Source organism: Mastigoproctus giganteus, chromosome 2 (assembly GCF_048544385.1).
Source record: "Mastigoproctus giganteus isolate SK-2022 chromosome 2, ASM4854438v1, whole genome shotgun sequence".
Taxonomy (NCBI): domain Eukaryota; kingdom Metazoa; phylum Arthropoda; class Arachnida; order Uropygi; family Thelyphonidae; genus Mastigoproctus; species Mastigoproctus giganteus.
In genome coordinates, this window is record NC_143576.1 from 220,406,333 (window position 1) to 220,427,155 (window position 20,823).

Genomic DNA, 20,823 nt, shown 5'->3' on the forward strand with positions numbered 1-20,823 from the left:
ATATATTATGAAATGAAATAATTGTACATTTTGATGGATTAAGCACTAAGTCATTGTTAACTAACAGGTTCCAGAGTGACTATAAATATTTATTAAGTAACAGACAGTTGAGTAGATTGATTTATAGATTTTTACATCATTTGCATAAATAAAACTTTTTATTTCAAAGTGCATTATTTTGGTGGCTAAATCATTTAAATAAATTATAAATAATAATGGACCCAGAGCAGATAGATCCTCAGGGTTATACTTCTATTCCCATTTTATGTATATGGAAAATTGATTATTTAGTTTTATACTAATAAAATGATTTAATAAGCAAATTTTTAACCTATTTATCACAAGCCCTTGAATCTCATAGCATGCTTTCTTCTGCACCTGCAAAAAAAAAAATCTATTATTCATATCTTCCCTACTTGTTTTGAGACTTACCAAACTAGCAATCTTGACCACTCTGGCAGCCAGTTCATTTCAGTGATCTACAACACACTTCCTGAAAGTAAACTTCATGATATCCAGCTGTCTGCTGCTCTCCAGAGTTTTGTTTTTGTGCACCCCCTGATTCTCTCTTCTGCCAGTGAATATTATACCTCTCTCTTTCATTTTGTTGATTTCTCCTAGGGCTTTATTCCCTTATCATGTCCTCCTAAGATGTATAGTTGCTAACCTTTGCAGTCTGCACTTTCTAAACCATTCTTCACACAGACATTTATTAGCATTCAGAAAAAGTGCAACCAATCTGGTTGCACTTTTTCGGAACTCTTTCTAGAAGTTCTGTGTCATTCTTCAAATGTGACCCTCAGACATGAACTCAATATTTTAAATGTGGTCTCACAAGCATCTTATACAAAGGGATAGTGATACCCTTTTTCATATGAAGATCTTATGTATCACAGACAAGACATCATATGCCATCCTAGCTGCCTGTTTGCACTTGTATAGAAAATTTCACATCCTACTGGATTATAACTCCTAAGTCTTTTTCATCCTGAACCTCTTTTAACACTCTCCTTCCCAATTTGTAACTCCTGATTATCTGTTGCCTATGTAGAAGAAGACATTTAGAAGCATTAAACTTCAGTTTTCATTTTTCAGATCATTTATGCAACCAATCTAAATTAGTGATTTTGAATCCAAATGGTTCCTGTCATTAACTTCCCTTTCTACCTTTAAATCATCAGCAAATTTTGACACTCTCCCTTGCACTCCCTTATTGTTGGCATTAAGGAAGATAAGGGACACCTAGCATGTATAATTGCTAAGTACCAGTCACATGTAAATGGATATTTCTGAATATGCTTCGGAATCCTGTCTTTAGGCCAACTTAAAGTGATAAATTCTAAGCTCACTGGATAGTACTAATATAGCTGAGCATTCAGGTTACCATACAGTATGCACATATTGCAGTTGACCCTGGTTTGAGTTGTGCCCATATGACTGCTTCATATTGTAATGATTATTTTCTTGTTGAAATGATTACTTTTATATTCCTTTAACTTAGGTAGTTTTGCTGGAATATAAGAGAACTATTTTTTAACACTTTATACTGGTATGAACAAAAAATCATTTTGCCCAGAAATCGGAGTGTCACCAAAGATAAGCATAGGAGCAGAAGAATCCTTTTTGCAAGATATAAGACAAGACTGAGTTTTAGAAGGATCGAAATCAACTAAGTTGTCTTTGCCCCACTGGAGAATTACCTGGAGATCGGCATTTAAGCAATTTGTAGCTGATATTCAAGAAGTTGAAGCTGATTGAGCAGGGCACGGTTTTTCAAAATGGAAAGTGGAATGCAATGTGCTATCATCTGCAAAACTATGGATAGAATTTCCAGTCGATGGAAGAAGGGCATTAATATACAAGAGGAAAAGAGTGGGGAAAAGAACTGAACCTTGGGGGTCATCGGCATTAGTGGAGAAGTTAGAAGACAGAGAGCCATCTACCATCACCCTCAGTGAGCGATCAGAGAGAAAACTGGATAAGCAATTACAAAAAACAGTTAGTAAACCATAAGATGGAAGCTTGTTTAGAAGACCTTTATGCCAAACACGATCGAAAGCCCTTGAGATGTCAAGAGCAACTGCTTGTGTTTCACTGAACTTTTCCATTGAATTAGTCCATAAATGGGTAACATAAGCCAGAATATCATCAGTGGTTCGACACTGACAGAATCCATACTGGCGATCGTTGATCAGACGGAAGGATTCTAGGTAGTTTAAGAGTTGGCAGTTAATTGATTTCTCCATTACTTTATAGAAAGAGTAGAAATAATTGCAATGGGACTATAATTGAATGGGAGGGATTTGTCACCCTTTTTAGGAACTGGCTGGATATGAGCAAATTTCCAAGCAGAAGGAAAAACACCTTTGGAATAAGAAAGTGAAAAAAGGCAGCAAAGAACAGGAGTAAGTTCAGGAGCACAGGTTTTGAGAACAAGTGGAGAAATACCATCGGGACCTGGAGCTTTCTTAGCATTGAGATTCGTCAAAATCCTTCTGACATCCTTTTGACAGAAGACCACAGGAGGCATTGAATGGAGTGTGTTGGGAATGGTGGGAGGTGTTTTACCAAGATCATTAATACATGAGTTGGAAGAAAAATGGGATGCTAGCAGGTCAGCTTTATCCTTGGCTGAAGTGACAACAGAACCATCTGGTTTTGACAGTGGTGGGAGCAGAGATGGGCAAAAGTTGCGGTTAATTGCTTTGGCAAGAGACCAGTCAAAGAAAAAGTTTTTGAACCAAATCAAAATGAATCTATTTCGCAAAAAAAAAAAAAAAAAAAAATTCTAGTGTCTCTCAATATCATGAAGATAAAGAAATACATATTTTGTAGTATAAGTATACGAGGATAGACTTTGAATATATGAAAATGGTGACTAGGCACTTTAGAAAGAACTTGATTAAAGTCTATAAGGCTTAGAAAGGGGATAGTAAAATGATTGTGAATGAAACTTTAATGGTTATAAATGATAACAGAACTAGAGGCTGTAAATTCAAATAATGAAGGACTTTAGCCAGTGAGTTATCGGAATAAGTTACTTCTGTGTGGAGTTGAGGCCGAAAGCTTTAAAAAATTCAGTGAGCATTTAGATAGGTATATACATGAGGATGGAAACAGGAGTGGTTTATTATTTTATTTATTTCATTTATTTGACATATTTTGTTGTGATTCGTGCAGCAAAAAGTGTAGGCTTCCTTACACCATATGGCATATAGTTACAGGAAAAAAATTGTTCACAAAAAGTTATTCATAACTGTGTTCTTTGAATTTTGAGATCATTTTTGACTCCATGCAATCATTATTGCTTTGAAATCTGATATGAATTGATAGATCACATTTGTTTCTGTTTTTTAGTTTTTGCATATCATATAATTTATAGTGACATTTTTGAATATCTATATCAGCCATTCTTAATTTTAATAGCACAGCATTTTATGCTTTTTTAAAAACAAAAATAATTTTTTCATTTCAGTTTTTTGCCAAACTTGCCCATTAGGATGGGTTGACTTTCGGGAGTCATGTTATAAATTCACAAGGACACCACTTAAAAGTCGAGATGAATCAAGAGAGAAATGCCGAGCTTATAATGCTGACTTAGTTGCTGTAAATAATTTAGAAGAGCATATTTTCTTAACTAAATGGTTAAGGGAAAATGATCCTCAGCACCGAAGGTAAGAAACAACCATTCTTGGCACACAAACTAAAAAATTAATTCCCTGGTGCAGAAGTAGCATATACAATTTATTTATAAAAGGTCTTTTTTAAATTTCAGGAATGGGTGTAAAAGTTCACTAAAATCAAATACAGGAGCAAAAAACAAATCCTGTTTGAGTTATATCCAAAATTTTTAATAAGTGCTCAAAATATCTGTGGGGGTGATATTCACCAGTTTGTACAATGGAAGCATGTATTATTAGGGAAGCTGGAATAAATTTTGAGCAGTTACAAAACATATTTAAATGTAATAAATTTCTTATACAATAACATCCTCCACTATAATATAGTGGGCCTCCTACTTATTGCTTATTTCAAGAGGTCTAGGTTCAAAAAGTTCTATCAACCATGAGGGGTTCTTAAAGGTTTATTTATTTGGAAATGTAGTTAGCCAATCTCTGGTGATGGAAGTAAGGCTCTCTCCCTTAGTCATTCTTGGTTTTCCAGTCCATACAATGTACAAATCATTAACACACACTCGTATACTGACAATATATTCATATAAACTATATGAACTAGTTAGTCAATATGCTAAAATCGTCACATAAATCAATCGTATGTAATTTTTATTGCTTATGTTTCTCACAAGTTATAATTCTGGCAGGAAGCATTTTTCAATCAATATATATTATAACTTTTTCATATTAATATGCGTCGGGTTTTAATTATGTGGGGAATCCTTGCTAAAATTTGAGAGACCTTTTATTAACACTCCATATAGGTTAAACTACAGGTATAAGATAACATTGTGAATACCTGAATTGATATCAGGTTTTTTTTCTTGTAACTTGGAAAAAATTTCTTAAGGGCGTTTTTTTTTTTTTTTTTTTTTGATAAATTTCTGAAGGTGATTAATCAGACCAGAAAAACATTGTTTAGGGCATCAACTAAAAGAAGTTTCTTTAAAGTATAGAGTCAGAGATTGATTAATGTGGAGCTTACACAAATTTAAAAAAGATATATTTTAGGAATTTCAAACAGTTGGTTCATATTTAGTTTTTGGATGTTGATAATTTTATTTGGTATTTTATTTGAATGCACATATAAGAGACATATTCCTTGTTGCATTTTTAAATTCCTTTCAAAATTGAGGAATGGTGCAGTATTACAAAAAAAAGCAAGTTTCATTAGTTTCGGAATTCTTCTGCTTTTCGAACTTTAGTTACTTGGTGTCATCGTGATGTCAAGTAACTGCCTTGAGTAACACTAATGAAATACAAAAGAAATCATAGAGTACGAATAAATTTCACAGCACATATTAATTTCTTTTATTTCTTAAATTGAGAGGTCTAATCATATAGTGAAAAGCAGAAAATTGGACTTAATCATAATATCAATGTTATTGGTCTCTTTTTTTTAAAACTGTGGTAGGGAAACTGAAACTAACTACAACCTTGCATGCTGCTTACAATCCTTCTGCTGATCTATGTTTCTATGTTTTCTTTTTTTGGATTGAATGTTCAGAGGGTGTAATCTGATTGTGTGTGTGTGGGGGGGGGGGGTCATGAAAATAATTTGAACCAATCTGTTGATATGCTTCAATGTTGTATTTCTATTGTGCTCATAGATTGGAGAAAATTATCAAGCATAATTTAGATACCCATACTTTCATAGTAGGAGATCCTACACTCTTGAATGTTATTAATTTGCTGTATTTTACTGACTTCTCTATAGTCATAATTTTAGGGTTTTAAGGCTTTGTGGTTTCTATGGTTTTCATAGTCTAAGAATGGATAATCTCCTTTTGAATTCATTTCTTTTTTAAATCTTGAGAATAAGATTTGAAAAAGAAATGAATAAATCGTGAGAATAAGATTTGAAAAAGAAATGCAAACTTTCTGCGACATATAACCTGAAACTATCTCTGTTGGTCTGCTCTCTAAATGACAATCTTTTTGGAATTGCCAGCTCTAATAGTTTGTCAATTTTGTTAATTTATTAATTCAGTCCATTTAGTCATTATATGTAAAATGGGGAAAAAATCAGAACTCACACTCTTAATGTTTTAGTAACTAGGTGGATAACAGACTGAGGAGATCATAATTTAACATGATGTACAAGAGACTGAATGATATGAATTTCACATTAAACAGGTGTAAGTTACTTGGTGTTATTTGGGAAGTGGGGAAGGGGGAATGGTGGAAGATTTTTACCATAAATATCATACTCTACATAAGGCCGATGCAGTGTATTCTAACATTTTTTGGGTGTGGAGGGCAATTAAAAACCTAATTCAGTTTTTACAAGATTGATTTACTGCTTAACAAAATTAATTCATAATTAGGTAAAAACATTTATTTATGAATATATTAAATAAATATAAAAATATTGATGCCACCGAAGGAATAAGTGATGTGATTGTAATTTTCATAAAGTTAATCACCAGTATGATCATTATAATAAAATTATACTAGGCTCAATCAATATGTATTTCCCCTCACATAGAAATATTTGAGCTTGGCATTTGAAATTTGGATGGCAATTTTATCCTTCTCTATGTAGCTTTCTTCTAGAGCTACATATTTTCTCCCTCTATGGATAAGCTCTTTCAGGCCTCTTGAATAGACCTCACTTTGAGCAGAAAATCCAGGCTTTCACTTTATCGATTACCTACCCATTAATCTGAAATATATGGTTCTCTAGGCGCCTCCGTAGCCAGGTGGGCAGGAGCAGCAGTGCATAGCACACGCTTCTTGATTAGACCGGGGTTCAAGCCCGTGAGCAATATGGCCTTAGTTGCTAATGCTCCTAAAAACCAAATAACATCAACCACAATATGGTTCTCTAATGGTTTCTTCATTTTAGGGAAGAGGAAGAAGTCTGAAGATGTGAGGTCAGAAGAATAAGGTGAGTGCTGAGATTTTCAGAACTACACTGATTGCAAAGTCCACTGTGGGGACAGCCTTGTGAGTAGGAACATGGTTGGCTAGGAGACAAACACCTTTTGGATAGCTTCTTGCATTTCTCAAACTCAGTAGTGCTGTTGCTATTTTTGAGGTAATTTATAAGGATAATACATTTAGAGCCCTAGAATACTGACAGCATGACCTTGTTGGCAGACAGTTGAATCTTGGCTTTGGTGATGATGAATGGTTCCAATGTTTGCTCATCTGTCTTTTTTTTTTTTTTTTTCTTTTTTTTTTCTGGAGCATAGTGATATAACCCACATTTATCCATTGCTACAGTTCAGTAAAAAAAAAATAAAAAAAAAACATGAACGTTCTCTCTACAAAGCTCCAACAATTGTATGGAACACACTCTTTTTCAGTAGAGCTTTTAAGGAAGAGTTAACAATCTTGGTAGATGACTTTCATCAACCAGTGAAATACCACCACTTTGCTTATTGGAGGCTTGGAAGTGGTGAAACCCATGTTTAGTCTCTAGAGCAAAGTTTCCAGCATCCCCCTCCCCCCATACTTCTCCTTCAACCCATGCACGGTACTAAGTATTATAGGTTTTGATACCTTTCGTGTTTTGGGTTTTCATAAAAAAAAAAAAAAAAGGGCTGTTACCTTAAATGTGCAGGAACTCGTGTACTTTGTGCAAACAGACCTGTGGCTGATGTTCGTTTTTATAGTTATATGTCTGTTTTCAAGGACTAACCCTTCCGTTTTATCCCTAGCGGCATTGTGTGTGGCTAAGATGAGTCTTCCTTCTCTTGGGTCATTACGTACACTGCTTCATCCATACCCTGAACTGTCTTTTCCAGTTTTTCACTGTATCATCAGCAAAACAAACCAAACCATGATAACAGGTATCATGATTTGTTTTGCTTTGCAAATGAAGAGGTTTTATAATGGATTGGGCCTCAACCTTCTTCAGCGTACCACCACTCACTGTAGTTATGGCTATAATTTGGTAACCAATGGATCTATAAAATAAATATATATTAACTTATGAAACTTAGTGGCATGTGCGTGCACACGCTCACACATGCGCGCACGCTCACACACACGTGCACGCTCACACACACGTGCACGCTCGCACACACGTGCACGCTCGCACACACGTGCACGCACACACGCACGCACGCACACACACACACACACACACACACACACACACACACACACACACACACACACACACACACACACACACACACACAATTGAATCCCTAACAACTCAGATATTTATTTATAGGAAAGTATAAATACTTATTGACTGCCCCTTTTACTGTAACCCTGAAGGTATGCACACAATCAGAAACAGTTTCCAAATAGCTTATGGAATTTATGCTTTTTATGTTTCCCAAGAAGGATATATTGGGATAAGAAATATCTTCACATATAAATGCAAAGAATACAACGGCAAGCCAGATTGGACCCTTATGTAATTAATGCGGGATTGTATTAGATACCCCAGTTGATGTTGCAGATGAACTCAACTCTGCATCTCTATTTATAGCAGTAAAACCATTTATGTCAAAGAGAAATTATGGGAGCGAAGTTTAAAAATATTAAATTAATGATATTGAAATTTCACATGACAGTCCCATAAGGCTCCTGGGGTTGATAGCATATACCCTATAATCTTAAGGAAGGCAGCAAGTAAGTGCATTGAACCATTAACACTAATTATGAGAGCATTACTGGACTCGGGAGTGATTCTGTTGGATTTGAAAAGTGCTAACGTATCTCCAATACATAAGGTCAGTTCTAAGAGTGAAGTGGAAAATTACTTACCTGTCAGTCTAACTTCAGTAATAGAGAAAATCATGGAGGCAATGATCAAGGGTGGAATTCAGGATCATTTAGATAGAAATGGAATTCTGAAGGATACTCAGCATGGTTTTGTAAAGGGAAAATCATGTTTTCCCTTTACAAACTTTCCCTTTACAAACATTCAATCAAAGAATCACAGCAAAAATCCTTAGATGGATAGCAGGATGGTTATTTCTCAGATTGAATTGATGTAAGAAGTGAGGTTCCTCAAGGATCAGTATTAGGACCACTATTGTTTATGATTTTCATAAATGACATCAGTGAAGGGATAGAGAGCGTGATGTCTAAATTTGCAGATGATATAAAGATTGGTAGAGCAGTTAATGATCACAGTGAAGCAGAGCGACCTAGATAGACTTCAGGGATGGTCAGAAATATGGCAGTTATGCTTTAATCCAGTAAAGTGTAAGGTAATGTACCTGGGGAACAGTAACCCCAAAATAATTTATACACTTGATGAAATTGAACTAAAGCCAGTAGTGGAGGAAAGGAACTAGGGTGTTACGATACAGTCAGACATGAAGTTCTCTGAGCATTGTAGACAGGTTGCAAGAAAGGCCCGTAGTATCCCATCGATGATTTATCAAACATTTGTTAATAGAGATAAGGACATGATAATCTCCTTATATTAGGCTATTGTTGGACCATACTTGGAATACTGTGTTCAAGTATGGAGACCGAAAGAAAAGAAAGACTGTGCTTCTTGAAAGGGTCCAAAGATTGGGTAACTTGCCTGGTGAGATCGGCAAAAGGGCATCCATATGAGGGGCGCCTCCGTAGCCAGGTGGGCAGGAGCCGCAGTGCGTAGCACACGCTTCTTAATTAGACCAGGGTTCAAGCCTGTGACCACCAAATACGGAGGATGCAGAAAGGTCAATGAATGACCACCGGAGCAATATGGCCTTAGTTGCTAATGCTCCTAGAAACCAAATAACAACAACAGCATCCGTATGAGGAGAGACTTTGAATACGTGGGTTGCAGAGCTTGTAAACTTGTTTAAGGCCCTGAGAGGCATAAGTAAAATGAATGAGGATGAAATTTTCACAGTTATAAATGATTCTAGAACTAGGGACCATAAATTCAAGTTACGGTGAGAGGTGTTTAGACTGGATTGCAGAAAGTTTTCCTTCAGCCAGAGAGTTAAAATTACCGGAATAAGTTACCTACATGGATGGTAGAGGTTGACAGTTTGCAAAAATTCATAGGTCAGCTGGATAGTTACCTATGGGATGAAGGAAATGCATAGGTTGTCTATTTTCTTTTCTTTTAATTATTTATTTTTTTAAATTTTCTTCTTATTATTATTTTTTTAAAATTTTTTTTTTTTTTTGGCTGGTGCAGAATAAGCCGTATGCTTCCTTGCACCATGTGGCCGTTGCTAATTCTAGTACTAATATAAACAATACAGTTTATAGCAAAACACAAATTTTACAATAGACACTAGTAGAAGCGAACTCTATACCTCACAGAAGGGGAACTAGCTACTTCAGTGATTTCCTGGAGTAGTTAGTTCTATTTCAGGAAATCACTGAAGTAGAAAGTGTAGACTACTAAGTTATTGTATTCTGTGAGATTCTGTAGTATATTCCCTTAGAGGATTGAATTTTTATAGATAACAGTAGTTATCTGAGAGTAATTACTGTTGGTGTTCAATTTCTCCCATCTCACCTTAATTAGAGAAGCAATCAGAAATACATCAATGAAACATTAACTGCACATGGACACTCAGAAAAACTAAAAATTAAACTGCTAAAGGCATAATGAAAAATTTGCATGAATCAATGAACAGTTCGTATATTTTATATGGCTGCTATCAACTGCAGTTTATCTGTAATTATATTGCAGTACTGTAAAATTCACTTGTTGTTTATAACCAAAACTAGTAGATCATTGAAGGGAGTTGAATCCCATCTATATATTAATGTTTACTATGGAAAATGACTACTGAGATGTTGGATTGGTTTTTTGCCTACACAGCAATTTCCAGAATATGTACTTTAATCATGTGATAACTCTGGTACCTTTTTTTTTTTATAATACCTTCAATTTTGGCCACTCAGCTGTTATGACCATTAGATTGTGTCTGAGTTGTTCCTTATTTCTTACATACATAGCATACAGCAAATTGGATTATCTCTAAATGTATTTGACGTGTAGGATCATTATAAGAAATTGACTGTTTTGGAATTTTATTATTTAAATTAATGAAGCATTGCTGTTGAATATTTTTATTTTAAAATATAGCAATTTTAATAAATTATTAAAAGAAAAAACTACAGTAACAGTGCATTTGTTTTTTAAAATGTACAACTCATTTTGTGCGGCGTTGGCAAATAGTAAGTTAAAAAAGAATGCAAGATGAAATTTGCTTATATAAAAATGTTTGCTTCATGTTAAAAAATTGAAAAAAAAAAAAAAAACTGGTTAAATTTTATTTTTGGTTATAATGCTTTCACTTAATGTGGGTGTTAAAGTTTTCTCCGACACCTTGCATTATGTTGGCTTGCACTGTATAATGTTATGCTTATTAATTCATTGACAGTTATATTTCAATTGCATTAAATATCTGTTGCAAGAATATTTTATTGTTTAATTTTAACTTGTATCTGTAATTTTTAGGTGGTACACCAGTGGAAGAGATGATGGGGATAACTTCTGGATATGGGATTACGGCAATAGCCAATTTAGTAACATAGATGATCTTTGGCTTCCACATCCTGATGCAAATTTTTATCGATATGCAGCTTATAAGTATGTTTTACTTTTCTTTTCTTTCTTTCTTTTTTTTTTTTTTTTTTTTTATATCCAGTTTAAATAATTCAGCATGTTTATATGCGTAACTTATATTAATTATTGTATATTCCTCTTTCATAGTTGAATTAGATATTAAAATATGTTCATTTTCCACTTCATTAAACTATAGTTATATACATAAAATAAACTGTTATTGGAAACATTTTATTTAAAATTAAAAATAGCTACTTAAAAGAATATAATTTTTTAAATAAATAAATAAATCTTTATTGTGAAGTACAGAATTACATACAAGACAATATCACATCATGGCAGTGAACGCCTGGGGTTCATGTGTAGATGCTTGAGGAAAACAGAATACAGCTTCACAGCACTTTATGGATTAAGGAGTAATAGTAACAGAAGAGTGATAAATAGCAATATACTCTTCATTTTCTAGAAGTGAAGTTTATCTGAAGTTAAATGTCCGTGAGAGAATTAAACCATGTCAGAAGACTTTTGTTTTGCTTGGAATAATTTTATATTTGTTATTTTTTGATTTTACTGATAGTGTCCTTTTTTTTTTTTTTTAATTTCAATCATACTTATGTATGACTGAAATTAAATCACTGAAATTAAAAAAAAAAAAAAAAACTGAACTACAAACAATAAATAACGAAAAAACACACCAAATGCTAGAGTCATGATTGATATAAAAGGTTTAATCAGAAAGTTTGGTGAATATTGCACAAAATTTTATTCAATGATAGTTGTTTATATTGTTAATATTCTTCAATATAATCTCCTTCTGCAACTAAACACTTGTTCAATCTTGCTGCCACTGATCAAAACATTTTTGGAAGTCTTAATATTTTGTGAATGCTTTTAGGCAATTTGGATTTCTTAAATTGACTTAAATAATTTTTCTTTCATATCATGTTTTAATTTGGGAATAGCCACAAGTGACATATGCCAAACAGGCAAATAAAATGATTATGATAAAATGATTATGACATGGCAATAATGTTTTTGTTGCACAGTTACACGTCACTCGCCATCCAGCAATTTTTGACCAGGTCAAAAATTGCTGGATGGCGAGTGACGTGTTGACATGACACATTGTTGTGTTGAAGAAGCCAACCTTTTGCACTTTTCAGGTTGCTTACAGCAGATTGCATCCCTCAACTTTTTAGGTAGTAGGTGATGTTAACAGTGGAACTTTGCAGAACAGATTCTAATAACACCATCCCCTTGTCAAAAATTGTGATCAGCACAACCTTCATGTATAGTGATTGTGACTACCTACATAGCTGTTTTTGGCATTGATGAAAATGTTTTCCATTGGGAGCTTGAACCTTGATCTTGGGGGGGGGGGGAATTCATCATCTGTTATAATTTTTATTAAAATTGCAAGATCCAACTCAGTTTGTTCAACCAACTTAGATGAAATGAAGACCTGATTCTGTCTTTAATCCTGAGTGAGAATATATGGAACAAACTTAGTCCTTATGCAGAAATTCAATTTTTACCATCATAATAGTTATGTAGCTCAATGTATATATAAGCTGTACATTAAAAGAGCTATGTTGTTTATTATGTATAATTTTACTTCTTCTAATTACAATATCTAGAACCTAGAGCACCCGGCAGTGAAATTATATATATCTTTATTGTAATCAGTGAATAAAATGGATTACATAGAGGACTGATGCAATACCCATAAGAGCAAAAATGCTAGGAGTTTAACATATCATTAATTATGACAAAGATAACAGTCATCATCCTAGTCCATTACCTAAAACCAAGAGCCCCAGACATTTTGAAACCTTAAAGAATTATCTTATTTCTCCAGAAGAACCAAGACTCATACATATTGCACTGTTTATTCTCTTGCTACTTAAAGGCTCTCAGTTAACCTCTATTAACTATGAAATCCTTTTCACAGTGTGATCATCCACATCAATTTAATTTGTTCTTATCTGATTATCAGAATCACCTTAGGTCACATTTGTTGTTTAGTGTGTTCTGTAGCCCATTGCAATGCTCTCATATAAATTGGAAGGCACATAATGGTCTTTAGCTGCCTTTGCACCATAAAACCTCCAGTAACAGTGACATATAAATCAGGCACAACTTACATCAAACCAAATGAGATAAATCGAACTTACCAACAGTACAGTTTGTGTCGACCAAAGAAGCATTCTTAATACAGTGTTCATGGGAATGACCACCCTTGGCACAGTATCCACAAACTATTCTGCTCTGGCAATGAAATACATCGTGCCCATATCAAAGGCTTTTATAGCAAAGAGTTATTAAATAATATGCCTGAACTTATAACTGTGCTATTCAATAAAAATCCTTTGTTATGTTTCTAGAGGAGTTCTGATTCTTAGCAAAGTTTCCAAAATCCAGTTTCTTTCTATCCCATCCCTATTTAGCCTTGAGAATCTAATCTGTGAGTCTCATACAAAATTACTCTCAGTATTGTCTAAATTGGCTAGATGTTGTTTGTAGATCTCACTCATTAAATCCTGTTCACCTATTTCAGGATTGACATAATGAATAATCTAGCCCTTGGACCAACTCTGATTTCATAATTGACTAGTTCAACACCTGTACATCTTTTCACTATTCATGCTATTCACCTGAGCACTGTGTCATCTCTTATCTCATGAAGTGGCCTAATCTTAATACATCACAAATTTGATTTAATCCCCGAATTTTTTTAAGCCAAGGACCTTTTTAACCTCTGTGTCTAATCTGCTAGCACCATTCCTAACAGGTGTTATAAATAACCATCTAAAGTCAGTTTTAAACTTGGCTCTTTAACAACATTGCTGAAAAGATGCAATGGAGTAGTGTGAGATACTTCTGAAATGAAAGTTTCCTCATGGCTCAGGTCATCCTGCTCAAGTTTATTAAAATTTCTTGTAGAGGAGTGGTGTCCACCCTTTTCCCTTATGGGGTCCATATTGAGAGTTAGATTTATTTCGCGGGCCACACAGAGTGATTGAGAAAAAATTGTGTCACATTTTCCATATCTTGTTACACGTAAAAGGAAGTTTCTATTTTCATGGTAACGTTTTTGCTTTTCAAGCTATATATAAAAAATGCAAATTCCCAGCACTTTTATGTACAACAAATCTATGTCAGTGATTTATTTTTTAGATTTTATTAAAATTATAAAAATATGACTTACTTTTTTTTAATACTTTACTTTTGTTTTTGTTTTAAAAAATACTACTTCACTTTTGTTTCAAAAAATACTTCACTTTTGTTTCAAAAAATACTTCACTTTTGTTTTAAAAAATACTTTACTTTTGCTTTTAAATGCTCACTTTAGAAAATTTACAACCTGAAAAGGATCACTGCTTTTCAATATTAAGGTAAATAAATAAATATAATTATAAACCTAAAATTGAAATATTCGAAAATTTTATTAATGCAATATGCAATAACAGTTACTGAACAAAACTTAACATTTAATTACATAATTGAGGCTGGATATTTTTAGATAATTGTTCAAAATTTGGTTACAAATTTGTGACGCCAATCTCAATACATAATGAAGATTATGTCCTGATGGTATTTCTCGATGGAGCTCCAGGTCCTGATGGTATTTCTCCACTTGTTCTCAAAACCTGCACTCCTGAACTTACCATCTTTTTTTTCACTTTCTTAATCCAAAGGTATTTTTCCTTCTGCTTGGAAATTTGCTCATATTCAGCCAGTTCCTAAAAAGGGTGACAAATCCCTCCCATCCAATTATCGTCCCATTGCATTACTTCTACTCTTTCTGAAGTAATGGAGAAATCAATTAACCATTAACTCTTAAACTATGTAGAAACCTTTCGTCTGATCAACGATCGAATGGATTTCATCAGTGTTGATCCACAGGTGATATTCTGGCTTATGTTATCAATTTATGGACAAATTCAATGGAAACATTTGGTGAAACACAAGCAGTTGCTCTTCTCAAAGGCTTTAGATCGTGTTTGGCATAAAGATCTTTTTTTGAGTACTGCGTACAGGTCTGGAGGCTTCATTTTGGAAAGGATGTGGAGTTGCTTGATTGTGTACGGCAACAAGATGGGTGAGGGGAATGGAGGAGTCCTCTTATTAAGAAAGGTTTGGGTTCTTTAAGTTTCAGTGGCTGAGGACTGGGCACCTGTGGGGTGGTCTGATTGAGGTGTGTAGGGCCTTGAATGGGTTGAGCGCACTGAATTCTGATGGGATTCTTCTGCTTGTTCAGATTATGAACCTGAGGGGGCGTAATTTCGGGTTGAGGAGGGATGGTTGTGGAGTGGATGTGCAGAGGTTTGCCTTTGGTCGGCGGGTGGTTGATTGCTGGAACAAACTTCCATCTGTGGTTGTGGATGTTGATAGCTTGAATGAATTCAAGGAGGAACTGGACAGGCTTTTGGAGGGAATGGATGTGTGAAATTTTTTTTTTTTTTTTTTTTTCTCCTGATGCTACATAAGCTCATATGCTTGCTTTCTTGCATTACATGCCTCCATTATTACTACTACTATCTCAGACATGAAAAGTACTGATATAAAAAAGTTGTGCCAATTTCAGCCATGAAAAGCATCGAGGTGAAGAAGTTGTGCAGGGTTTTCTGTTGGCTGGCCAGATTGGAGGTTTGTCATACACTTTGCAGATTCACCACCTACTCTGGAATGAACCTGGAATGAATTGCAATTTAAATAATATGTTGAATCCAGTAAGTGTATGACAAACTTCTGGTCTGGTTGGCCAACAGCAAGCTTTGAATAGTTTTTCATCTCAATGCTTCCTGGCAGAGCCTATAATGAACTTGGCATCACTGTTTGATCTCAAACCTTGTTGTGGTGGAGATTTTTGCAAAGCTTGTGAAAGAACTTGACTCACTTTTTTATAAGGTTTTGTTTTTTGTTGAGATATGAAATATTTTTGCAGTGTTATTGTTTTGTAATAATAAACATTTTTATTATTACATTCAAGCCAATTATTAATTTGTTACCCCACACAGGTATTGGTATTTCTGGCACAAGAGCTACTTAGGCCATATTGCATGTATCAATGGGATGGAGGTTACACATGGTGACTGTAAGAACAATCATCAACAATCATATAGTTGTATCTATTTGAGAAAGAGAAAGATTTTGGGAAATTTGCATCATTACCCCAGGGGCTCACATCTGGTGAGTATGGGCTTGGCACACCCAGGGTCCTGAGCTGCTGGATATCATCATTATTCTCTTTCTTGGTGATTCCTTTCTGACTCTTGTGTTCTCTCTCTCTCTCTCAGGGTAATGCAGAATTTTTTTTTTTTTTTTGGCTGGTGCAGCATAAGCCTCAGGCTTCCTTGCACCATATGGCTAATAATAATAATAAATAAGCTTCCATCTTATGGTTTGCCAACTGCTTTTTGTAATTGGCTATCCAGTTTTCTCTGAGGATGATGGTAGATGGGTCTTCTAACTTTTCTACTAATGCTAGTGCCCCCAAGGTTCAGTTTTTTCCCCCACTCTTTTCCTCTTGTATATTAATGACTTTCGTCCATTTGACTGGAAATCCTATCCATAGTTTTGCCAATGATAGCACATTGCATTCCACTTTCCATTTTGAGAAACCTTGCCCTGCTCAATCAGCTTCAACTTCTCAAATATCTGCTACCAATTTCTTAAATGCCAATCTCCAGGTAATTCTCCAGTAGGGCAAAAATAACTTGATTTCAATCCTTCTAAAACTCAGTCTTGACTTATATCTTGCAAAAAGGATTCTTCTGCTCCTATGCTTATCTTTGGTGACACTTTGATTTCTAGGCAAGATGATATATCTCTTTTGGGGATTACCCTGACTTCTAATCTCTCTTGGCACAAGCACATTACAAATGTTGCTTCCTCTGCATCTAAAAAACTTGGTTTTCTCTTTTGCTCTCAGCGTTACTTTTCTTCCAAACAGCTGTTCACTCTGTACAAATTGCAAATCTGCCCTACCATGAAATATTGTTCCCACATCTGGGGCGGTGCCCCCGAAACCTCTGTCTTCTAGATTTCCATTCAGAAAGGGACAGTTAGGTTCTCTCTCCACTCGCTGTCTCATAGATGTACTGTTTTTGCTGCAAAGAGTCTCTCCACTCGCTGTCTCATAGATGTACTGTTTTTGCTGCATGCCTTTTCTACAGATACTTCCATGGGCACTGTACTTTTGAATTGGCTTTTATAATTCCCGCTCTCTCTTTCAAAACAGTCCGAACACGTGCCGCCACCAGCCAATAACCATTTACTGTCCAACTTCAAACTAACAGAACCAACTTTTCATTTTCCTTGATTTAAAAATGTCTCACAGCATTCAACTGCCGTTTTCTGGAACAACCTTTCTTCATACGTATTTCTTGAAATACGTATGAAGTTTACAGAAGTTCAAGTCTAATGTCAACAAATATCTTCTTTTGTCTTCTCAACCTCCAACCCTTGCACCGTACTAAGTACTATAGTTCTATTACCTCTCGTGTTTGGTGTTTCATAAAAAAAAAAAAAAATGCTCATCCGTTATTCTGTTTCTTTTAAAATATTTATTTGATTTTACAAGTGAAAAAAATCTGCTTGCAAACATACGTTGATCTGAACAAAGTAGCCATTTTTATGTCATTTTATTTTATTAGCGGAAAATCTTCAGATGGGAGAGCATTGTAAAATTCAAATAGTTTATTTTCGCAGTCCATATACTTATTTTTGAATCATGTTGTGGCTTGAAGCGCAATAATATCAAGTTGCAATCTGCGATTGTAGTTTTCTGCCATAGAAGTAAATGGGTTCTCAAAGAAAAGCTTGTCTTTTTCGTTGGATTTTATATCAGCAAATTGACTTTCAAACTTGTCAAAAAGTAATTGTGATAACGAAAAGCAACAATTCTTTGGAAATGTGTTTTTCCTTTAGCTCAGTACAACATTCAAAGTGAACTAAATTGTCGTGCTCATTTTGGGATTTAAATAATAACTTATTCTGAAATGATTTGATGTCACCAAACAAATCAGACCAATTTCCTTTCCCTTTAGTTTTAAATTAAGAGCATTTAAATGACTAGAAATGTATGTATGAATTGCAAGATCAAACAGCCACTCCATATTTGATAGTTGTTTTATTGGTTTCCCCTTTTCTGTGTTGAAACATTCGGATGTTTCAACAGTCACATTAAAGCTATGTGATCTTATAAAATTTACAGTTGGTGATCCAATAAAGAGCTTCTTGATGCACAATTCAGTGAATTACAAACTGAGGTTCAGCTCCGATATTTATCATTTTCTTGGTTATTCTACCCATAAGCCCAATGTTTTTACCAATAATATTTTTTGCACAGCCAGTTGTGACTCCTACCAGTTTTTTAATAATTAATCATAACTTTTCAATAGATTGGCAAAAATTTTCAAAAAGATTTTCACCTGCAGTTGTTCCATGCATACTCTGTAGATCCACTAAATCTTCAACTGGTACAAAATTATGATCAATTCCATGTATGAAGATGAGAAGTTGGCTGTGTCATTTACATCAGTACTGTCATCCAGTGCCACACTAAAATATTTAATTTGTTTTATGTTTTGCAAAAGTTGCTGGAACAAATTCTTTCCAATATCTTCTACTCTTTGAATAACTTCTTGTCGAGACAAACTAATGCCTTGTATCATTGTTCCTCTCTCCGGACAAATTTCTTTCACAATTTTTAACTGACACCGTTTAACAAATTCACCATCAATGAACAGTTTACTTTCAAAAGCAATCAAATGTGCAGCTTGATAACTGGCACTTACAGCAGATAAATTTCTTGAGTGATATGTTTTCAATGTGTTTTGTTGTTTTCTTAATGTTTTGTAACTTTGAACACTTTTCTTTTTGCAACTTTATGTTGATCACAAGATTTATACTTGGAATCAGTGTCGTTTTAAATTATATTCTTTAAAAACTCACACAGTCTCCTCACACACCAAGCATACTGCTTGGATCAAAAACATGGCACTCCAAATCGGTTTTTCCCTTTTTGCAACATTTTTAAGAATTATTTTTTTTTTAATTTGATACAAATCAATAATTAATTCAATGCTGTGAACAAGCTATATCGAAATATATAACTCTATTTAGTGTACATATGACTGCACTGAACAACATATACACATTTGATGCAGTTGAGCTTGACGCTTGCATGCTTGTACATGCAGTGGCAATCGATGATGTTTTAGTTCACTTTCCGTGCGAGCCTTAGCCTTATAAAAAATTATTCGTGGGCCTTAGGTTGGACACCACTGTTGTAGAGGATAATGAGCATAATTCTAAATGTTCTGTAGTTCTAAGAACATAATCCTTGCAGTAGATTTTCTAAATTCACTAATTGCTCTTCCACATGAGCACACATCTTTCCCACAGACATTGTGGTCTTCCTACCAGAAATCTTTTAAAGTAGATTTCTGAAAGTTCAATGATTAAATTGAACAGATTCATCAGATTTTCCATCCTGACGAGTCTCCCTTCAATCACCTAAATGATCTTGGATCCTCTCTGAACCCTACAAGTTGCTAGCACTATCCATATCATCCTCAGATATACTCCTCTTCTGTTCCGGGTAAAATAATGGAGTCACTGGTTAAAGATGCATTGCAGGATCATCTAGACAAGACTGCAGCAATAATTCAGACACAGCATGGGTTTGTTAAGGGAAAGTCTTGTCTGACAAATTTTATAGGATATTATGATGTGGTTACAAAGCAACTGGATGCAAAAAATAATTTTGATATCATATACTTGGATTTCAGGAAAGCTTTTGACACTGTTGCGCATGGAAGACTATTGTACAAATTGGAGCAGAATGGTATTAAGGGTAAGTTGCTACAATGGATAAAAGGATGGTTGAGTGGGAGAAGGCAGAGGGTGGTAATCAATGGGTGCTGCTCTTCGGGGACTAATGTTATTAGTGGAGTCCCACAGGGTTCGGTGTTGGGTCCTCTGTTGTTTCGTATATTTATCAATGATATTGATGAAGGTATATCAGGCTTAGTGTCAAAGTTTGCAGATGATACAAAAGTTGGCAGGGTTGTTAATGACAGTGTGCTACTGCAACAGGGTCTAGATAATTTGGGCAGATGGGATAAGAAGTGGCAACTGAACTTTAACCTTGACAAATGCAAAGTACTGTATATGGGTAGAAGTAACCCCAGGGAAACGTACCAACTGTGTGGTACTACACTTAAGGTGGTAGAAAATGAAAAAATTTGCATGTGGAAAAACAGGCTGCCAGGGCAGGTCATGGGGTTTTGTCAATGATATATAGAAATTTTGCTAGCAGGGAAAAAGAGGTGATTGTCCCTCTGTGTAAGGCAATGGTCAGGCCACGCCTTGAGTACTGCGTACAGGTCTGGAGGCCTCATTTTAGGAAGGATGTAGATTTGTTTGTTCGTGTACAGAGAAGGGCAACAAGATTGGTGAGGGGAATGAAGGGACCCTCTTACCAAGAGAGGCTTAAGTTCTGCAAATTGCAGTGGCTGGAGACTAGGCACCTGTGTGGTGATCTGATTGAGGTGTATAAGGCCTTGAATGGGTTGAGCACGCTGAATTCTGATGGGATCCTTCCACTTGTACAGATTACGAACCTAAGGGAGCATAAATTCAAAT

At 34.9% G+C, this 20,823-nt stretch overlaps 1 protein-coding gene across 1 annotated transcript in view; it reads left to right on the forward strand.

Annotated features, from left to right (window-relative positions):
- The window catches only part of Cont (Contactin), a 268,473-nt gene that overhangs the window by 53,600 nt on the left and 194,050 nt on the right, over nt 1-20,823 (forward strand). Inside the window, exons 3-4 of the mRNA XM_090390177.1 lie at nt 3,476-3,674; nt 11,062-11,193. Of these exons, the coding sequence (XP_090246303.1) occupies nt 3,476-3,674; nt 11,062-11,193 (331 nt within the window). The remainder of the gene's footprint in view (nt 1-3,475; nt 3,675-11,061; nt 11,194-20,823) is intronic.